Here is a 20215-nt window from a genome sequence, read left to right on the forward strand (position 1 = left end):
AGTGTAAAACTGTAATCCGCTCCGCCGTAGCGTGTCCGTCTACACTGCCAAGACACAAAACTCTGCTCAGATCTGCTCACTTCACGTATGCGTTTACGTCACATACACGTTTACATCACATACATACTCCAGTACAGGGAAATAAACAAACATGTGGGATTATTTCCATGCGTCCGACCTTCAAACTGCTCTGGCAGCTCTAATAAACTTACAGGAGTCTTTCCACCAAATGTACAGGATATGTACAGATAGTATTAGTGAACAGAGAAGGATCTGGAATTACCTCTTTCACATTTTGGATGCACCAATTGGTCGGAGGCAAGCTAGACAGCTTTGGACGAGACCTGGGAGATCTAGTGGATGGTGGAGAACTTTCTGGAAGGAGTAGCTGATGAAAATGCGTGGCATGAAAACTTCCACATGCCCAAAGATGCTGTTATCGCTTTAAGTGATGACGCCTGGCACGCATGTCCCGGATGAAAGTCCTCTGGTTGCGTTGCATTGAGAGAAGTGAAAGTGTATACTGGATATATACAGAAATTCACTAAAATATATACAGAAATTCACTAAAAAATTCAGAAATATACAGAAATTCATATAGACAGAAATTCACTAAAAACAGAAATTCACTAAAAAACCTATACTGACTGGGCAGTGGTGGTGCGAAACTTAGGTGTGATGATTGATGACCAACTCACCTTTTCCAGTCATGTCGCCTCACAGTCCATGTTTGCACTTTACAACATCAGAAAAATCAGACCTTACCTAACTCAACATGCCACTCAACTCTTGACACAAGCTGTTGTCTTCTCAAAACTTGGCTACTGTAACGCCCTCCTGACAGGCCTGCCGGTCTGCACAATAAAACCGCTTCAGATGATCCAGAACGCTGCGGCGTGCCTGGTCTACAACCAGCCAAAAAGGTGACATGTCACACCGCTAATCATTGAGCTCCACTGGCTACCTGTTGCAGCCCGCATCAAATTCAAATCTCTAATGCTGGCCTACAAAGTTGTCTCCGGTACTGCTCCTACCTATCTGAACGCCCTGATTCAGACATATGCTACCTCACGACCGTTGCACTCTTCCAATGAACGGCGCCTGGCTCTGCCCCCGTTGGTCCAAGGCAATCCAGACTCTTTGCATTTCTTGTTCCCCACTGGTGGAACACACTACCAGTTCCAACCAGAGCAGGGGCGTCCCTCTCTACCTTTAAAAAACTCCTGAAGACCCAGCTCTTCAGAGAGCATCTTCTCTCCTTGCACCACACGATAATTCTTTTTTTTCTTTTTTTTAAAGATAATTTTTTGGGATTTTTGCTTTATTGAAAGTGATAGATAGAAAGGGGGACAGAGGGGAGGACATGCGGCAAAGGGACCTCAGGCCGGATTTGAACCCGGGTCCGCCGCTGGAAACTCAGCCTTAATGGATCTTTGGATAAAAGCGTCTGCTAAATGACTTGCTATTTGTTTTTATTTATTATTGATTTATTATTATTTTGTTACTTAAAAACAAATCTGAAAAATAATTTATTGTTAAAAAGCACTATTAACGTCACAATTTTAATATATGTTGGAGATGCAGAGAAAAAGGCAAATTTGTGCTTCTGTAAGGCAGAAAAGGTGTCAAATTTATTTATATTAAAATAATAAATATCATAAAAAATAAATACCATAAACGCCATCACAGATCTTTGACATTTAGGGGTAGTATTTAAAAAAACATCAGAAATGTGTTCTATGTGGTCCACATGGTCTGTCGTATATCCCCCATAATTTTCTTTCAAGGATAAATGGGTCTGGGTTCTTATGGGTTATTTTAAGCGTACAACATGCTTATTTCTAGATTTAATCATCTTAATTTAAGAAATCTTGTCAAGTGAAATTATCTGTCCATGCAGCAAGATCATTTCCCTCAGATTTAGTGTTTTTATCTTGTTCTTAGACACACCTTTTTTGCAGTGTAGACCCGCCCAATTCATTTTTTCCTATCATTGCACTATTTCTCATTCACATGGATAATGAGGCACATGGTGGAGGCATATAATCCTACCAGAGGTGGATGACACTGACTGGACAACATCTGTTTTATAATCCAATGTATTACCTGACACACTCCACTGATGCACATGTCAAAAGCATCGGTCCGGCATCGTGTTCCGTCCAGCACCTTGGGGGCCAGTTCAACAGTGAGACTTCTCCCGTTGGCCTGGCACCGCAGTGCACAGGGTGCTGATGGGTCATATGGTGATGGGAACCACTCATAGGTGACACCCTGGTACTTGATGTCATTGTGGGCTGAACACTGCTGGGCCCGGAAATCACCTGACTCTGCTGGGCAATCCTGAGGAGGAAAACAAGAACAGGGACAGAGGTGTGAGTGTGGCACAACAACAATTCATTTATGTGTCACTTCATTAAAATGGCTATAAATATTGCAATTAAACCGTATATAAAAAGCCTTATAAAAATATATCTTTTACACAAACTGATTTTCAAAAAGGCTTTTACAGATGTTTTTATTTACTGATGTTTCTTCCATAATCCATTTCACTTTTCACATGTCTCCTACTTCAGGAGCAACCTGATCTTTAATTTGTTTCACAATGTGTTTCACAGGTTAACTCATTCTTTTCAGGGACAGTTGCTATTTTTTTATTTTTTAGAAAGTTTCCATGACTGGAATTTAGAGTCTCACCAATATTGGATTTTTGAGGCTGGTACCAATATATGTTTGCATGTAGTGTTTCTCCTAGAAATCTGAATAAAGACTTTCCAGGTTTTTCCAGAATACGTAAGAACTCTTTATGAGTGGTCACAAATGCAACTTCCATGACAATTAAAACCATTAAACCATTAAAGTAGGTTAAAAAAAAAGGTAACACTTTACAATAACCATCATTTATAGATGGTAAATAGAACATTTATAAATGGTAAACAGATAGTTTATTAAAGTTTAATCATCATTTATAAACCATATATAGGCCATTTAGAATGGTAAATAGAAAATGTATTAATGTTGAACTCTAATTTATAAATGGCAAATAGATGGTATATTAAGCCTTTGGAGTCTGGGGCTATTCTGTTGGTTTTGGACTCCTTTTCATTCTGCCTGTATAAACCACTTAAAAAGTGTTCACCCTGCCATGTTGGTATCATTGTTTGTTTCAGCACAACCTCACCTATATGACCTGATTATTATTTTTTCATTTTGACTTACTGGATCAACATTTTGAAAACAGAAACACACAAAAAAAAAAAAAAAAAAAACCCATAAAAAACACAATAAAATTACAAAAAAACACATAAAAGCACAAAAACCCACAGAAAAATGACACAAAAAATGACAAAAAACACACAAAAATTACAAAAAACAACACATAAAAGCACAAAAACGCACAAAAAATTGCAAAAAACACACAAGAATATTACAAAAAACACAAAAAAACTACAAAAAACACAAAAAAACAAAAAAAAAACATTAAACCCAAAAGATTGCATTAAAAATGCATTGAAATGCTGAATGCAAACTGCAAAATAAATAAAAAATCTCTTCCAAAACGTCAGTAAAATCATGTTAGACTTGGTTGAGGTAGTTTTAACCTTTGCTGAAAAAGAGTTGATGCGATAATGGGATATGGAAACTTCTAGAAAAGCCAAAACTTTAGAGGGAAGCTGACAGCAGGGCTCTCCGGCACTTTCATGGACTCCAGAGGGTTACTGTAAGTTGATAGTTACTTTACCATTAATAAACAATTACATTATAATTATTTGTTTATTAATAGTTTTCCACTCACTATAACATTTTTAACACCAATGTTAAGTATGTAAATTATTTTAAAATGATTCATATACCTTTAAGAAATTGGTTGAAAACATTTAAAGATTAAATATGTATAGCACTTTGTAAATTGTTAATAATTGGTTTATAAACCATCTTTAAACATCACTTAGATTTTTTTTTTAAAGTGCAACCAAAAAAAAAAGATTCCATATTTATTTGTGTGATTCAGGAAAAATCCAGCCAGTCAGACCCTGACAGAGGAGGTAATGGTAGAGAAAAGCTGTCAACAGCTTAACACCTGGATGTGTCATGGGACTGAAAGCTGTCTCAGATCAATAAGGGATGCTTGTTGACAACTGGCAGACTTTTGGCAGCCAATAATACTCTCTTCTCCCTGACAGAACTGGACACATCAGCTTCCCTCAGTCACACTCTGCCACTCTATATATCCCTTAGACGCCTATATGAAGCCCAGTAAACAGTTCACACAGACTTAGCCTTCATGGGTGAAGTGGGAAAATGGAATAAATATTATCCTGGGAACATTTCCCACTGGATGTGATGGTGCTCTACAATGAATCCAGACTAAACCACTTCAGTGTGCGTTTCAGCAGGCTGGGTGTGTTTGTGTGGTTTGGGAGAGTGCAGTCCGACTGAACAGCTATAATCATGAGGCTACATGGTTGTTGGTCTCTGATGGATCAAGTGAAAGCTGTTTATATTACATGATAGACTGGCATTGACTGGTGGAGGGATTATTATTAACCTATAACAGCCAAGGTTATAATAGTTTTGGATTTTTCATTTGTTTTAGTTTTAATTTTGTTGTGAATTTTTTGTTTTCAAATTCAGTTAGTTTTAATTAGTTTTTAGAGTGACTTTGCTTGTTTTAGTTTAGTTTTTATTTTTTGAAAATGCTAAGTTTTAGTTTAGTTTTTATTAGTTTTAGTGTTAGTTTTAGTTTTTTTGTAATGGGTTGTGTGTTGGGTGTGAGATTCAAAGAGGTCATAATACATTTTGCCTTTATTTCCTTTGATTTATCCATCTCAGCCCCAATAAGGTTATTAAATCTAACACTTCCAGGTGTTTTGAATTTTGGTTAGAATGCAGACATTCCAGTCTCGGTAAACATATTTACCATGTGTTCCTGCATGTTCACAAACCAGCAGCTATTTAGTTGGAGCTAAATAAATACATTTCATATCAACCAAAAAGGATTATGCAGTGTTTCCCTACATGTATTCTTTGCTCCCTTTGTAATTACTGCAGCCACCAGACGTCACCACCGGACAATTAACGTTAGTAGGTTGTAATGAGCTGCTTGACCAGTCGACCTATGCAGCCTTTTTTTTTATGGAGGGTGGTCTGGACTATTGGGTGATTGTCATGAACATGGTACAGCTCATAGCAAAAATCCAAGAGCATTGAATACATATTTTCTTTGACCCTTTATAACATAAAAGCTAAAGTCACTGTTTAATATGAATTTATAATCTATTAGACATTTTAGAGACACTGTGAGCAAAATTCATTATCATAACACATTTTTAAATAAAATAAAAAAAAGACATGTTTTCTTTTCTTTGGCAAGCACTTAAATATGCTCAAGGGTAGCTTGTATCACAAAAATGTATTTTATTAAAATATACACATATTTTAATGCAAATGATTCTATCATTACCGTAACATTTAACCATTTTTTCTCATCAATTTTCATTCAGATTTTGTCCTTTATACATTGTTAAAAAACATTATGTTTGATTATATTCTGTTAAATTAGACATTTTTAAGCAATGTATATTTATTTTTATAAAGTTTATTCAATATTTATTGTGTATAAGTGTGGGGGAATCCATGACATTTTTATCTGGACACATTACAGTAATGAATTTGTGAACCAAAAATATGCTTAAAAATATAGAAAATATTATTTTAGCACAAAACAATGAATTGTGCCTATTAGACTGGCTTCAGGTTTTGTTGATCCATCCATCTTTCTCTGAACTCCTCCCTACTAAGACTTTGTGACGTTATAATAACAACACCTGACTTTTGCTCCCAATGGACTAAGGTCAGAATTTTGCCACTTGACCAGAAACATGTTGTTTTGGGGCTGCTTGCTCAAACGACTGATTCTGTCATTCTTGGAAGGGCAGTTTCTTTATAACACTTCTATATGTAATGAAGTTCAGACTCACCATGTTGCTGCAGGTTCTGTAGCGGATGTTTTTGCCATCACAGCTTCTGCAAAGGAAGGTAAAAAAAAGTTCTAAGTAATATTGCAAACTAAAAAGTGACTCACTGATACTCGAGCTGTGTAATAACCTAAAACTATACCACAGACGGAGCACCATTTTCACTCTACTGTTGCCCATGTTGGGAATTAAGGATGCCTCTTTTATGAATAATTGTGTCATTTCCCAGCTTTGGATGAATAAAGTATATCTATCTATCTATCTATCTAATAATACCTTGTACAGGGTGTCAAATATGTAAAAAAAAATGGCACTATCATAAATGCTATCCCTCCCATATGGATATCAAATATGTGAGGATAAACCTGAGAAAATCAAAGGTTAGTAAAGTTAGTTGCATATAAGACTGTCTGTTTAAAGCAAGATTAACATACAACCTCAAATTAATTAGCTACACTGATATCACAACAAATCATTAATTACAGCTCAAATTTTTTGTACATGAAGGCCTTGCTGTTTTCTTATCTAAGCCCAGTTACATTATTGGAAATCCTTTTCGATAGAGGGTGTGTTTGAAGTTTGATTTCAGTTTCAATAATTTGGTGCCTTGTTAATTAAGTTTCTGATTCATCCTTGTGTTGAGGTGAAGCTTTCTCTGGCATTTGCAGTAAAACTTTGCATTCATTAATGCAACTTTGGTGCGCAGGGAAGATCAGAGTTGCAGTTGTTTCAGGATTACTTCTGTTCTTAGGCTCTGCAGGACATGGGGTGTTGCTTCAGCCAGTGGTGGAGAAAGAGATCCTCAAATGGGAGAAGATTCAAAATGGAGGGGAGATCTCTGGTTGCTCAAAGAGCCAAGATGGAAGTGGATGGAAGAGCTGCTGCATTTAATCCACATTAATTCACAAATGAACCCAAGATTCACCTGTGGTCCAATCACAACACCAGACCTCCTGATGATATTTATGAATACATAAGAATTCTTTCTAGCAGAAGTAACAGCTTTTCTAATTTCCTACGTTAACAGTTACAGGGATTTGTGAAGTTGGGGCGTATGGTTTCAGGTGAGACACATTGCGTTTTTTTTCTCTCCTTTTTTTAATTGAAGTTTTGATGCTTTAAATTCCTCAAACATAACAAAATAACTTATTACATGCCATATTGAGATGGCAGCAAATGTCTCTGCAGCAGAAGTCCCCAATTCTCTGGAAAAACAACGACTGCTTGCATGGTTGAATATCACTTGAAATCAGTTGAAAACTTTCTTTTTTTTCTTTCTAAAAATAAAAATAAAACTAGGCCTGCAAGCAGGACTGAACGGGACCGAGCAGAGTGGAGCCGTTGGGGGAGGCCACGTCGGGCGTGGCGCTGTGGGCTCAGTCCCTATGCATCCCAAATGGCGTGTCTCCTACCACTGTGCTCGGGGTAGGTGTAAAACATGTTACTTCCTGTAGCCAGCGGGGGGCGCTATGACTGTGTGTCAATATTGACATGTGGGTGTGTTCAGAGGTGGACCCTCATCACGTGTAAGAATTTTGGGCCAGATGAGACAATGTATGGTGAAGTTATACAGTCCCGTGTTTCACAGCGAGACGCCATATTTTGCCGCCATGTCACGCCCACATAGTGTGGCGGTGAGTAAAGGTCTTGATGAGTTTTGTTCCTAAAGGCCTTGGGATTGCACTGAGCAAGTTTGAAGTTAATGGGATTAAATCTGTAGGAGGAGTTTGTTAAAGTATGCAACATGGTCATTTTGTGAAAGGGGGCGTGGATAAAGCATAAGGGGTGGGGCTTTATGAAATATTGTTATTTAGAAGTGTTAAGGGCTGGACTCTGATGAAGCATGAGAAGTTTGGAGCAGAAGGGACAAAGAATGGGAAAGTTATAAGGATCTTGTGTTTTATGGCGAGACGCCATATTTTGCCCCCATGCCATGCCCACATAGTGTGACCGCTGGTAAAACTTTCAATAACTTTTGATGCCAAAGGCCTTGTGATGGTACTTACCAAGTTTGAAGTGGATTGGGTAAAATCTGTAGGAGGAGTTATGTTATGAAATGTGGTCATTTAATGAAAGTGGCCGTGGATATAGCATAAGGGGCGGGGCTTTATGAATTATTATGATTTAGATGTGTTAAGTGCTGGACTCTGATGAAGCATGAGAAGTTTGGAGCAGATCGGACAGAGAATGGAGAAGTTATAACGATCTCGTGTTTTATGGCGAGATGCCATGTTTTATGGCGAGATGCCATATTTTGGCGCCATGCCACGCCCACAGAGTGTGACTGTCGGTAAAGATTTGAATAACTTTTGATCCCAAAGGCCTTGTGATGGTACTGACCAACTTTGAAGTCAATCAGGTTAAATCTGTAGGAGGAGTTCATTAAAATATGAAATGTGGTCATTTAATGAAAGGGGGCGTGGATATAGCATAAGGGGCGGGGCTTTATGAAATATTATGATTTAGAAGTGTTAAGGGCTGGATTCTGATGAAGCATGAGAAGTTTGGAGCAGATCGGACAAAGAATGGAGAAGTTATAACGATCTCGTGTTTTATGGCGAGACGCCATATTTGGGCGCCATGCCACGCCAACATAGTGTGACTGGGATCAAAAGTTATTCAAATCTTTACCAACAAAGACCTTGTGATGGTACTGACCAAGTTTGAAGTAAACTAACCCTAGCCCTAGCGTTGTGGTTAACCCTAACCCTTCAAACTTGGTCAATACCATCACAAGGCCTTTGGGATCAAAATGTATTCAAATCTTTACCGACAGTCACACTATGTGGGCGTGGCATGGCCCCAAAATATGGCGTCTCGCCATAAAACACAAGATCGTTATAACTTTTCCATTCTTTGTCCCATCTGCTCCAAATTTCTCATGCTTCATCAGAGTACAGCCCTTAACACTTCTACATCACACTTTTTTCATAAAGCCCCGCCCCTTATGCTTTATCCACGCCCCCTTTCATAAAATGACCACATTGCATACTTTCCATAACTTCTCCAACAGATTTAATCCCATCGACTTCAAACCTGGTCAGTACCATCACAAGGCTTTGGGAACACAACTTATCAACACCTTTACTGACCTTCTCAATATGTGGGCGTGGCATGGCGCTAAAATATGGCGTCTCGCCATAAAACACGAGATCGTTATAACTTTTCCATTCTTTGTCCCATCTGCTCCAAACTTCTCATGCTTCATCAGAGTACAGCCCTTAACACTTCTACATAACAATTTTTTCATAAAGCCCCGCCCCTTATGCTTTATCCACGCCCCGTTTCATAAAATGACCACGTTGCACACTTTAATCACACTTTAACAGATTTAATCCCATTGACTTCAAACTTGGTCAGTACCATCACAAGGCTTTGGGGAACACAACTTATCAACACCTTTACTGACCTTCACAATATGTGGCCGTGGCATGGCGGCAAATTATGGCGTCTCGCCATCTAACACGGGACTGTATAACTTCACCATACATTGTCCAATCTGTCCCAAATTTCTCACACGTGATGAGGGGCCAGCCCTGAACACACCCACGTGTCAATATTGACACACAGTCATAGTGCCCCCCACTGGCAACAGGAAGTCACATGTTTTACGCCTAGCCCGAGCAGTAGGTTTCACGTAGAGACACAAAATTTGGTACACATATGAATCATGTGGAGACGCACCAAAAAGCCTCTTGGAGCCATACCTCAAACCCAACAGGGAGTGTGCCATCTTGGTTTGAATATCGCACTATTCAGCGTTTTCTGCCATTTCTAGCTCACATACTTTAACAAACTCCTCCACAGATTTTACCCGATCAACTTCAAACTTGGTCACTACCATCACAAGGCCTTTGGGATCAAAAGTTATGGAAAGCTTTACCGGCGGTCACACTATGTAGGCATGGCATGGCGCCAAAATATGGCGTCTCGCCATAAAACACAAGATCGTTATAACTTTTCCATTCTTTGTCTGATCTGATCCAAACTTGTCATGCTTCATGAGAGTCCAGCCCTTAACACTTGTAAATAACAATATTTCATAAAGCCCCGCCCCTTATGCTTTATCCACACCCCCTTTCATCAAATGACCATGTTGCATACTTTACATAACTCCTCCAAGAGATTTAATCCCATTGCCTTCAAACTTGGTCAGTACCATCAAAGGGCCTTGGGGAACACAATTTATCAACACCTTTACTGACCTTTACAATATGTGGGCGTGGCATGGCGGCAAAATATGGAGTTTGCCATCTAGCACCAGACTGGATAACTTCACCATACATTGTCCAATCTGTCCCAAATTTCACACAAGTGATTAGGGTCCAGTCCAGAACACACCCACGTGTCAATAGTGACACACAGTCATAGCGCCCCCTGCTGGCAACAGGAAATAACATGTTTTACACCTACCCCGAGCACAGTGGGATGAGACACGCCATTTGGTACGCATAGGAACTGAGCCCACATCGTCGCGCCTGACGTGGCCTCCCCCGACGGCTCCACTCTGCTGGGTCCCGTTCAGTCCTGTTTACAGGCCTAGTTATTAGGGACCAAGCACTGAAAGTGCGAGGACCCTATTGTAATTGGTCCGTCTATTATTATTATTCTTTGTCTTCCGGAAAATGAATCGCCTTTTTGGGGCCTTTATCATATTCAAAAACTCTCCATTTTTGGAATATCCATACATCTCCGCTGAAATTTACGTATTCTAGTGGTCCTGGGAATTGGCGTGGCAAAATGACTCAACAGCGCCCCCTCAAAAATCAAGAAAATTAAGCCCCCAGCACAGGAATGTTGTACAGACACAAAATTTTCTACGCACGTCTATCATGGGAAGCCGCTCCGGAATGTAAAAAGAACCCATACCCTGCCATTTGCCATCAAACATGCCATTTCCTGCTGTTTTTGCCCATATCCACTCCGCATACTCTAACAAACTCCTCCTACAGATTTAACCCAATTGACTTCAAACTTGGTCAGTACCATCAAAACGCATTTGGGATCAAAAGTTATTCAAATCTTTACCGACGGCATAATTTGCTGCCATGCCACGGCCACATAGTGTGACAATCAGTAAAGCTTTTGATAACTTTAGATTCCAAAGGCCTTGTGATGGTACTGTCCAACTTTGAAGTCAATCAAGTTAAATCTGTCGGAGTTTGTTAAAATATGAAATGTGGTCATTTAATGAAAGGGGGCATGGATATAGCATAAGGGGTGGGGCTTTATGAAATATTATGATTTAGAAGTGTTGAGGGCTGGACTCTGATGAAGCATGAGAAGTTTGGAGCAGATCGGACAAAGAATGTAGAAGTTATAACGATCTCGTGTTTTATGGCGAGACGCCATATTTGGGCACCATGCCACGCCTTCATAGTGTGACCGTCGGTAAAGATTTATACAACTTTTGATCCCAAAGGCCTTGTGATGCTACTGACCAAGTTTGAAGGAAATTTGGTGAAATCTGTAGGAGGAGTTTGTTAAAGTATGCGGCGTGGAAATGGCGAAAACTCCATATTTAATCCAAGATGGCCGACTTCCTGTACATTTTTGGGTATGGCTTCTTGAGACTTTTTGGTGCGTCTTTCCATGATACATGTGTGTACCAAATTCCGTGTCACTACGACAAACTTGTGTGAGGGGCTGCATTCTAGGGGGTGCTAGTAGGTCACTTTGCCACGCCCATTTCTGAAACCTATAAAATACGTACATTTTCGACACGATTGAATTTTGGTGCGAGTTTGGTGAGTTTTTGAATATGATAAAGGCATAAAAAAGGAGATTAGTTTGTTGAAATTATAATAATAGACGGATCAATTACAATAGGGTTCTCTCACCTTGGGTGCTCGGTCCCTAAAAATATGTGTGGAATAGATTGATCATGTACATCGCCACTAGACATGCTGCTCTCCATCTTTTTAGCCTGATTTTAATATTCTTGTTCTTTTTCATCTTGACCTTTGTTAAGGTTCTCTCAATGTGCTCAGTAGGATCTGCAGGTAAATACCTAAAATGTGAAGTAAACAAAGTGCATGACTTCACAAACACACAGTAGAATACCCATTCGCAAACACACACACACGCACGCACGCACGCACGCACACACACACACACACACACACACACACACACACACACACACCTGTAAGGTTACAGTACACTCCACCTGCAGCCCACATTACCTAGCCAGCAGCAATCTCAGCACTTCACTGAGCTCCAGCTGGCACAGCCCAGAATGTCAAGCAAATCTGAACCCACAAGCAGGAACACACACACACACACACACACACACACACACACACACACATACACAAACAGGGCTTCAGAATGAACCTGAGCCCTGTGTGAAATGTGCCATAGCAGAACGTTCCTTTCCCCGTGACAGCATGGACACGCTGTTAAATCTGTTCCACCTTGTTAGCAACAATAACAACACCCAATCTCTTGGTGTGTGTTAACTCCCATAAAGTGCATATTTCTCCTGCCGGCTTACAATAACATTAGACTAAACTGGTAGCAGCTCAGTGTAAAGCAGGCGTGGTCTGATCTGCCATGTTGGAGCGATAGAGAGCTGAGATCCCCAAAGACAACAGCAAGCCACAGCTCTGTATTCATTAGACAATTAATATATTCCAACCATTGAAATGCATAACTACTGACCACTGGCAAGCTGTTGTGGGTGTGCACCAGCCTGTGCATGGGTGTACTGTAAGTGAAGGTATTCAGGATCTGGGGATGTCTACAGCTATGGCAATTAGTCTTCCACTAAACTCACAACTCGCTGACATGACAATTGTCTGCTGATGGCTTATTCAGGACAGGACACCAATACTGAGTCTGTGGCATACTGGGAAAAGAAAAATGTGACCAATGTTTGAAAAAAAAATAAGGTAGAAGCTTGTTATGTTTGTCACAACTGGGTTAAAACAGATCTGTATGATGCACCACCAACATCCCTGTCAGGTATAACTAATTTCCAAATGTAATATGAAAACATAAAACACAATTATATAGAGGTTCTGGAACTGCTATGTCAGGGATGGGCAACTAAAATGCTGGAGGGGGCCTCAATTTTTCATGGACACTATCAAAGGGCCACATATAGGACCGTGCACTTAACCAGATATGATGAAACTGCAATTTTAAATATGTTTACAGTGCAGTAACTTAACATAGTTCATGCTCAAATGCATGTATAACAGTATAAATAGGAATACAAAAGGTTTGAAGCAAATAAAAACAACCACTTACTGTGATTTCTTTTTTTTAGTGCAAGAACAGCAGACCAACATTAATTGCAAGAAGTATTTTTTTATTTGCATTTTTACACTGCACTTTTAAGATTTCATGTTCAAATGCATGTAGTTGTACTGAGGGCCACTTCAAGTGAGGGTGCGGGCCATATGTGGCCCCCGGGCCTCCAGTTGCCCATCCCTGGTCTATGTTAAGGCATAATAGTTTTTGTTTGTATGAACAAGTCTTCATTTATAATTCTTTGTATTAACTTTGATTTGGAAAGAATCTGGGCGTTGCTATTTATCCATCAATTTTAGCAATCTATTTCAACTTTCCCTTAGAGACAGCACTAAACATTACATTCCCAAATGTAAGACAAAGGTAGTCTGTGTATCACAGCGTGACCTCAACAGGTCAAATACATTGGTAATGAATCAGCATTACAGCACTTGACACACTTTATAGCCTTCATACTTCTATCCTTAATTTGTTAAGCAGATTTTGACGTTTGTAGTGCCATGAATAACAAATAAACGTTACATTGCTGTACAGAGCCTTTTTTTAATTGCAGCTTTTTTACAGAAAGACAGAAAGCTTTGTCATGCATTATCAAAGGCATAACTGACATTTTCAGAATGCTTTTAAAATCAATCCGACATGAAAGTAAATGAAAATCTTTCCTTTCTGTCAGCTTTCACTTAGAAATGTAACGCTGGCATGATGAAAACCTGTCAGGAGACAGATGCAGAGATGAAAGAACTGAAGCCATTACATATTGACAGAAAAATACATACATTATATTTACAAAAAAGGACTGTATCAGTTTGAACATAAAAAAACTGTATTTGTACAGCTTCCAAGTGAACACAGTCAAAAATGATGACCAGTTCTTGCATTCTGTTTGTTTTAGACAATGTCCCACCTTTTTGGAATCAGGGTTGCAAGTAAGTTGCTCCAATTGCACCAGTGTTACAACTGTGTTTCTCAGTTTCACTGATTATGACTACTTCGAAGAAATATGAAGATTGAGTGCTCTGGGTTTAAATAATTATTACACTAGTAATCAAATTACAATGACAAGGTTCCGAGTTGTGTTATTCCTCAAATCTAAAATAATAGCACTAGTAGTATTTCTATCACAGGCAGATACAGAACACACACACACACACACACACACACACACAGGCTTTCTGTCTGGGTCCAGTGTTTCTTTTGGAATGAAACATGTCTTTGCCCGTTGCTTTGCCTCCTCTGGTGCTAGACTGTGTCTCTCCCCTTTAAAGGTCGATTAACCTCGACTAGCTCTGTCTGACTGATACAGCAGAGGACATATACAGTTGCAAGAAAAAGTATGTGAACCCTATGAAATTACCTGGTTTTCTGCATTTATTTGTCATAAAATGTGATCTGATCTGCATCTAAGTTCCAAATATAGACAAACACAATGTGCTTAACCTAATACCACACAAACAATTATAATATTCCATGCCTTTATTGAACACATCCATTAAACATTCATAGTGATGGTGGAAAAAGTAAGTGAACCCTTGATTTAATAACTGGTCGATCCTCCTTTAGCAGCAATAACCTCAATCAAACACTTCTGATAGCTGCTGATCAGACTCCAAACTGTAACCCGCTCTGCCGTAGCGTGTCCGTCTACACTGCCAAGACACAAAACTCTGCTCAGGTCTGCTCAAGTCACGTACGCGTTTACATCACATACATGCTCCAGTACAGGGAAATAAACAAACATGTGGGATTATTTCCATGCGTGGGACCTTCAAGCTGCTCTGGCAGCTCTAATAAACTTACAGGAGTCTTTCCACCAAATGTACAGGATATGTACAGATAGTATTAGTGAACAGAGAAGGATCTGTAATTACCTCTATCACATTTTAGATACACCAATTGGTGGGAGGCGAGCCAGACGGCTTTGGACGAGACCTGGGAGATCTAGTGGATGGTGGAGAACTTTGTGGAAGGAGTAGCTGATGAAAATGCGTGGCGTGAAAACTTCCACATGCCCAAAGATGCTCTTATCTCTTTAAGTGATGCCGCCTGGCATGCATACCCAATCCAATTCACACACTTTAGCGTCACTGTATGCAGCAGATTTCCTCCAGAAAACGCTCGTCTAAACGCGGAATAAAAAGTGAAGACGCAACGCCACTTTTGCGTCTTCTGTTGAAACCGTCATCATGTAAACGTAGCTTATATCATGTGAGAATAGTCCCAGTGAGCCATGAGTGAAACAGACTTGGTTGTATTGCAGTATTGTGTCAGTATTCATAATGGAAAATGGGTGATGAGCAGCTGGATTGTAATGTTAAAACCTTAGCTGACATGCTCTTCCAGGGCTCATAAATGTGTCTCAGCACTAGTAACTATACACCACATAGGAGAAAACCTTTCCTCCACAGGAAACATTCAATGGAGCAACACTGGCCCGAATATGACAAAACACCACTATAAAACCACCTCTGGACAAACCCAAAAGCCAGTTTGCAGGCTGTATTTACTTCTCTTTTATCTCTGTTTCTGTATTATTCATTTCAACTCATAACCACAAGGTGCCAATTAACATGCTTTAGCACAGCTCTGTGTATTCACTGCATGCACTGTTTGTTTGTGTGCAGTAGAAAAGTTCTTACTTAGTGGGAGAAATTTCAGCAGTAGCATGGGTGAGAAAGTGAGGCTGAGCTGCAGTCAGATATAATGGAGAGAAATGTGTTGCCAGGAGGCTATAGAATGATGCCACAGGGCACAGTCTGAAATAGATTGGCTGTGATGACTTCCTGAACAAGCAACACTCCACAACAAATAGCTGAGCAGAGACGGGCTGACAGAGAGCAGACAGTCTGAATATGGCATTTAAAAAAAGCAGAGATTTGAAACCCACACACTTGATGCTTTTATCAGTGTGAGAAAGATAGAGAACACACCCGACCCATACACTGTCTCCTCCACTTCCCATCCACACCGGCCTGCAGAGACATACAGACTCTGTCTGACTTTCCAGCTCTTTCTCAATTCAATGAGGTCTTTTAAGTGATGCTAGTGTACTGCCAAATTTGAGTAATTACTTTGTTGAATACAATGCTACCAAATTGTGGTTAAAGCCAAACAAAAGAGACAACCCCAGTTATAATGAACTAGAATGATTCTTTGTTCTTACCCTGCTATTTTTCTACTTTGTTTATTCATGTTATCATTCATATGTTTCCACAGCAAGTATGGGTGCCACATTAGTGGCATGGTACTATAAGGGCTGTGTCCACTACCGGGCAATACCCGGAATGAGGCGGGTCTCACTCGCCGAAACGCCCCTAATTTGAATACGAGCAGTCCGGAGCCAGCTTTTGTCAGGACTTTTTTAGTCCCAGTAGAAGAGCAGGGTCTTTTTTTCTCCCCTGAAAACAGCCTGGTTACTGATTGGATAGATCGCTAAGCGGGATGTGACGTAGTACTCTACACAACAACAACACACGCCATTTGTAAAAGCTGGCGAAGCAGTGTTCCCAATTTAGCGACTTTGTTGCTGAATTTAGAGACTTTTCAGACAACTATTTTTCAAGTAAGCGACTGCAGACAAATCCAGCAACTCCTTCTTCCGAAGAAGAGCCTCCGTTAGCGGCAGTTAGCTCTGTAGCAGTACAGTGTGTATGTGCTGCTACTACAGGAGGTGTTCACTTAGCGATCTCTGTTTGTTTACAACAAGCACCGGACACTCTGTGCACAGTTAGCAGGGCGGCTGTGTGCTCAGTTGGTAGAGAGGTCGTCTTCTGATCGGAAGGTTGGTGGTTCGATCCCCGACCATGGCAGCCTACATGTCGAAGTATCCTTGAGCAAGATACTGAACCCCAAATTGCTGGCCTGGTAGCCTCAGCCACCAGTATGAGTGTGTGTGTGAATGGGCGTAGTGTGTAGTGTAAATCGCTTTGGATAAAAGCACTATATAAGTGCACCCCATTTACCAGTTAGCGATCTTGTTAATTCACAATCACTATGTTTATGATCAGCGGAGACTCTGTGCATAATTAGCCATGCTGCTTTCAGTTGCTGACGTTGTGTACAGTTAGCGACAGCGAAAACCATACGTCCCTCTGGGGGCTAACTTGTAATGGAGACACAGACAGTGAGCGGACTTTTGGGGGGGGTGTGGCCTGAGACTTTCCCGGTGACCACTTTTCCCTGCTAACAAGGCTATAGATGGCAATGTTGATCAGTTAGTTTTCACTTGGACTATAATTTGGTCATTGTAATACTCTACTTCGCACTGTCACCTCACAGCAACAGGATTCTGGGTTCAAGTTCACATGTTCTCCTCGTGTCAGTGGATCCATGGGTTATTTCCAGATTGTCCAGCTTCCTCTCACAGTCCAAAGACATGCAGGATAATTGTTGACTCAAAATTGCCTTTAGGTGTGAATATGAGTGTGAAGGGTTTTCTGTCTGAATCGCTATTAATGTCAGCCCTGAAATAGTCTGGGTCAGGTACAGGGTGTACCCCACCTCTCACCCAATGTCACCTGGAAAAAGCTTCAACCACCCTACAACCCTAAATATGAAAAGTAGTTCATGGATAATAAGAAAATAGATGCCTGGCCCCAGTTTATGTGTCTGTTTTACAGGTTGCCGCCTTCTTGGCCAGGTCACTCTTGGAAAAAAGATTTTTATCTCATGTCTCATATCTCATGTCTAAATAGGATTTACAGTGCTGACTAGTTTAAATATTTAGTCAATCAGAACAGTGTCATCAGTGTTGGACAGTGTTGGAAAGAGCTGGTTCTGTGGTTGGAGCCAGGTTGGACACACTGGAGGAGGTGGTGGATAGATGACCTGTCAACATGTTCCAGGCCATCCTGAAATACCGAGATCATCTGCTACACAAAACCTTTATGGACCAAAAAAACAGCAGTGGACGGCTCCTCTCTCTCTGTTGCAGGACGGAGAGATTCAACAGATCCTTCTCTCCTACAGCCATCAGGCTGTCTCATTCTAACAGAAATTCTACCAGACTAACTGAATTTACCCTTGGGGATAAATAAAGTAGTTTTGATTTGATTTTGATCAACGTGTGATAACGTCCCAAGTGTGATGACGTCCCAACTGGGTGATATTTCAAACATGCTTTTAATGAGGCTTACCCTCCATTGAGACAGCGTCGTAAAGAGTAGGAGGCTCCTCCTCCACAGGTGCGAGAGCACTCGCTCCAGGGGCCCCAGGCATCCCATCCAATGTCTTCATCCGAGCGGGTTGTCCTGGATGCCTACAGGGGGATAACATAAAGTCAGTACAGAGGCCACTTACTTCAATCAGGTAAGATGTTCATGTGTATTCACAGCAAACATTTTCTGACAGCTTTATATCAACTCTGACATGTAAAAGGTAAATGGACTGCACTTTTATAGCACTTTTCTAGTCTTTGCGACCACTCAAAGCTCTTTACACTACAGACTGCGCTCATTCACCCATTCACACACACATTCATACTGGTGGCCGAGGCTATCCTAAACGGTGCCACCTGTCACCATCAGGAATTCATTCACACACCGATGAACAGGCGTCGGGAGCAATCTGGGGTTCAATATCTTGTCCGAGGATACTTTGACATGTAGCCACAGCTGCCACATGTTTCACATGTTTCAATAGAATCACTGTACTGAAGAAGGATTATTTGGATTTTGTGATGTAGTGTTGTATGAGATACTTATCCAAACTTCAGACTGTTCTCCCCTTCAAAACAACACAAACCCAGATTTCACCCAGGAGAATGGAGGTCATATGTCATGTGTATTCAAAGTAATTGATGTGATTCCAACATCACTTGACTTCCTGCATCTGTTTTTTCCTAACTATGTAACTTCCAGTAGTCATGTCTACTACAACTACTTCTGGCATTTACACTCAAAACTATACACTGCAAAAAGGTGTGTCCAAAAACAAGATAAAAACACTAAATCTGAGGGAAATGATCTTGCTGCATGGACAGATCATTTCACTTGACAAGATTTCTTAAATTAACATTGTTAAATCTAGAAATAAGCATGTTGAATGCTTAAAATAAGAAATTAACTCTTAAAACAAGATAAATTATCTAACACACTTGGACATTTTTCTCTGCTGCTGGTGAAGAATGAAATAGAGACTTCTGCTGGCAGACAAGGTTTATTTCTTTGCAAAGAGTGGTCAATCAACACGCGAGCTGTCAAAATGAAGAAAGACCCTGAAAGGGAGGAAAACTGTCCAATTTATGCCTGTTATGCCCCAAAAGGTGTCGGCCACTCCCCCTGTGTTCCCCAGAGGTCTGGTGTCGACACCCTATTACCCCTAGAGGTTGGCCTCTTGCAGTAATTACATTTAGTTATCGAATTAGGTCTGCACATCACATAGAAGACCTTTCTAGGTGTGAGAATCTCGTCTGGACGTCCCATTTGAAATACAAAGGGGACCTTTTCAGGAGTAAAATCTCATCTGGATATCACTTTTGAGACACAAAGGGGACCTTAAAGTAGTGGCAGGAAAGGGGGAGGGAGTCTGGCATTTCAAAGTGGCTGAGATCAAAATTACTATTACACACTTCTAAATCTAAATTTTTTTAATCTTGGTAAGAAACAAACAATTGCCAGTGCACTCTGCTCGGGCCAGTTCATCACTGCTTGCAGCTTTAATTTATCTTGTTTTAAGAGTTAATTTCTTATCTTAAGTGTCCAACATGCTTATTTCTAGATTTAATAATCTTAATTTAAGAAATCTTGTCAAGTGAAATTATCTGTCCATGCAGCAAGATCATTTCCCTCAGATTTAGTGTTTTATCTTGTTTTTAGACACACCTTTTTTGCAGTGTAAACACTTTCATAATAAGTTAAAAAAGTATAGTATAACCAGGAAGTTTTTGCCCTAAACCTAGGTCAGTGGTGAAGCAACCTAAATTCAACAAAACAGCAGACTTTTTTTTTTACAACAGTGAGCCGTATGTGTATGTATAATGGCAT

At 40.2% G+C, this 20215-nt stretch overlaps 1 protein-coding gene across 2 annotated transcripts in view; it reads right to left on the reverse strand.

The window, feature by feature from the left end:
- LOC131993009 (ADAMTS-like protein 3) overlaps positions 1-20215 on the reverse strand; it is a 296438-nt gene that overhangs the window by 73546 nt on the left and 202677 nt on the right. For both annotated transcript variants that reach the window (XM_059358737.1, XM_059358738.1), the window contains exons 4-6: positions 18368-18489; positions 5982-6027; positions 2107-2343 (exon numbers count right to left, since the gene is read on the reverse strand). In XM_059358737.1, the coding sequence (XP_059214720.1) occupies positions 2107-2343; positions 5982-6027; positions 18368-18489 (405 nt within the window). The remainder of the gene's footprint in view (positions 1-2106; positions 2344-5981; positions 6028-18367; positions 18490-20215) is intronic.

Source organism: Centropristis striata, chromosome 2 (genome assembly GCF_030273125.1).
Source record: "Centropristis striata isolate RG_2023a ecotype Rhode Island chromosome 2, C.striata_1.0, whole genome shotgun sequence".
NCBI classification, from domain to species: Eukaryota; Metazoa; Chordata; class Actinopteri; order Perciformes; family Serranidae; genus Centropristis; species Centropristis striata.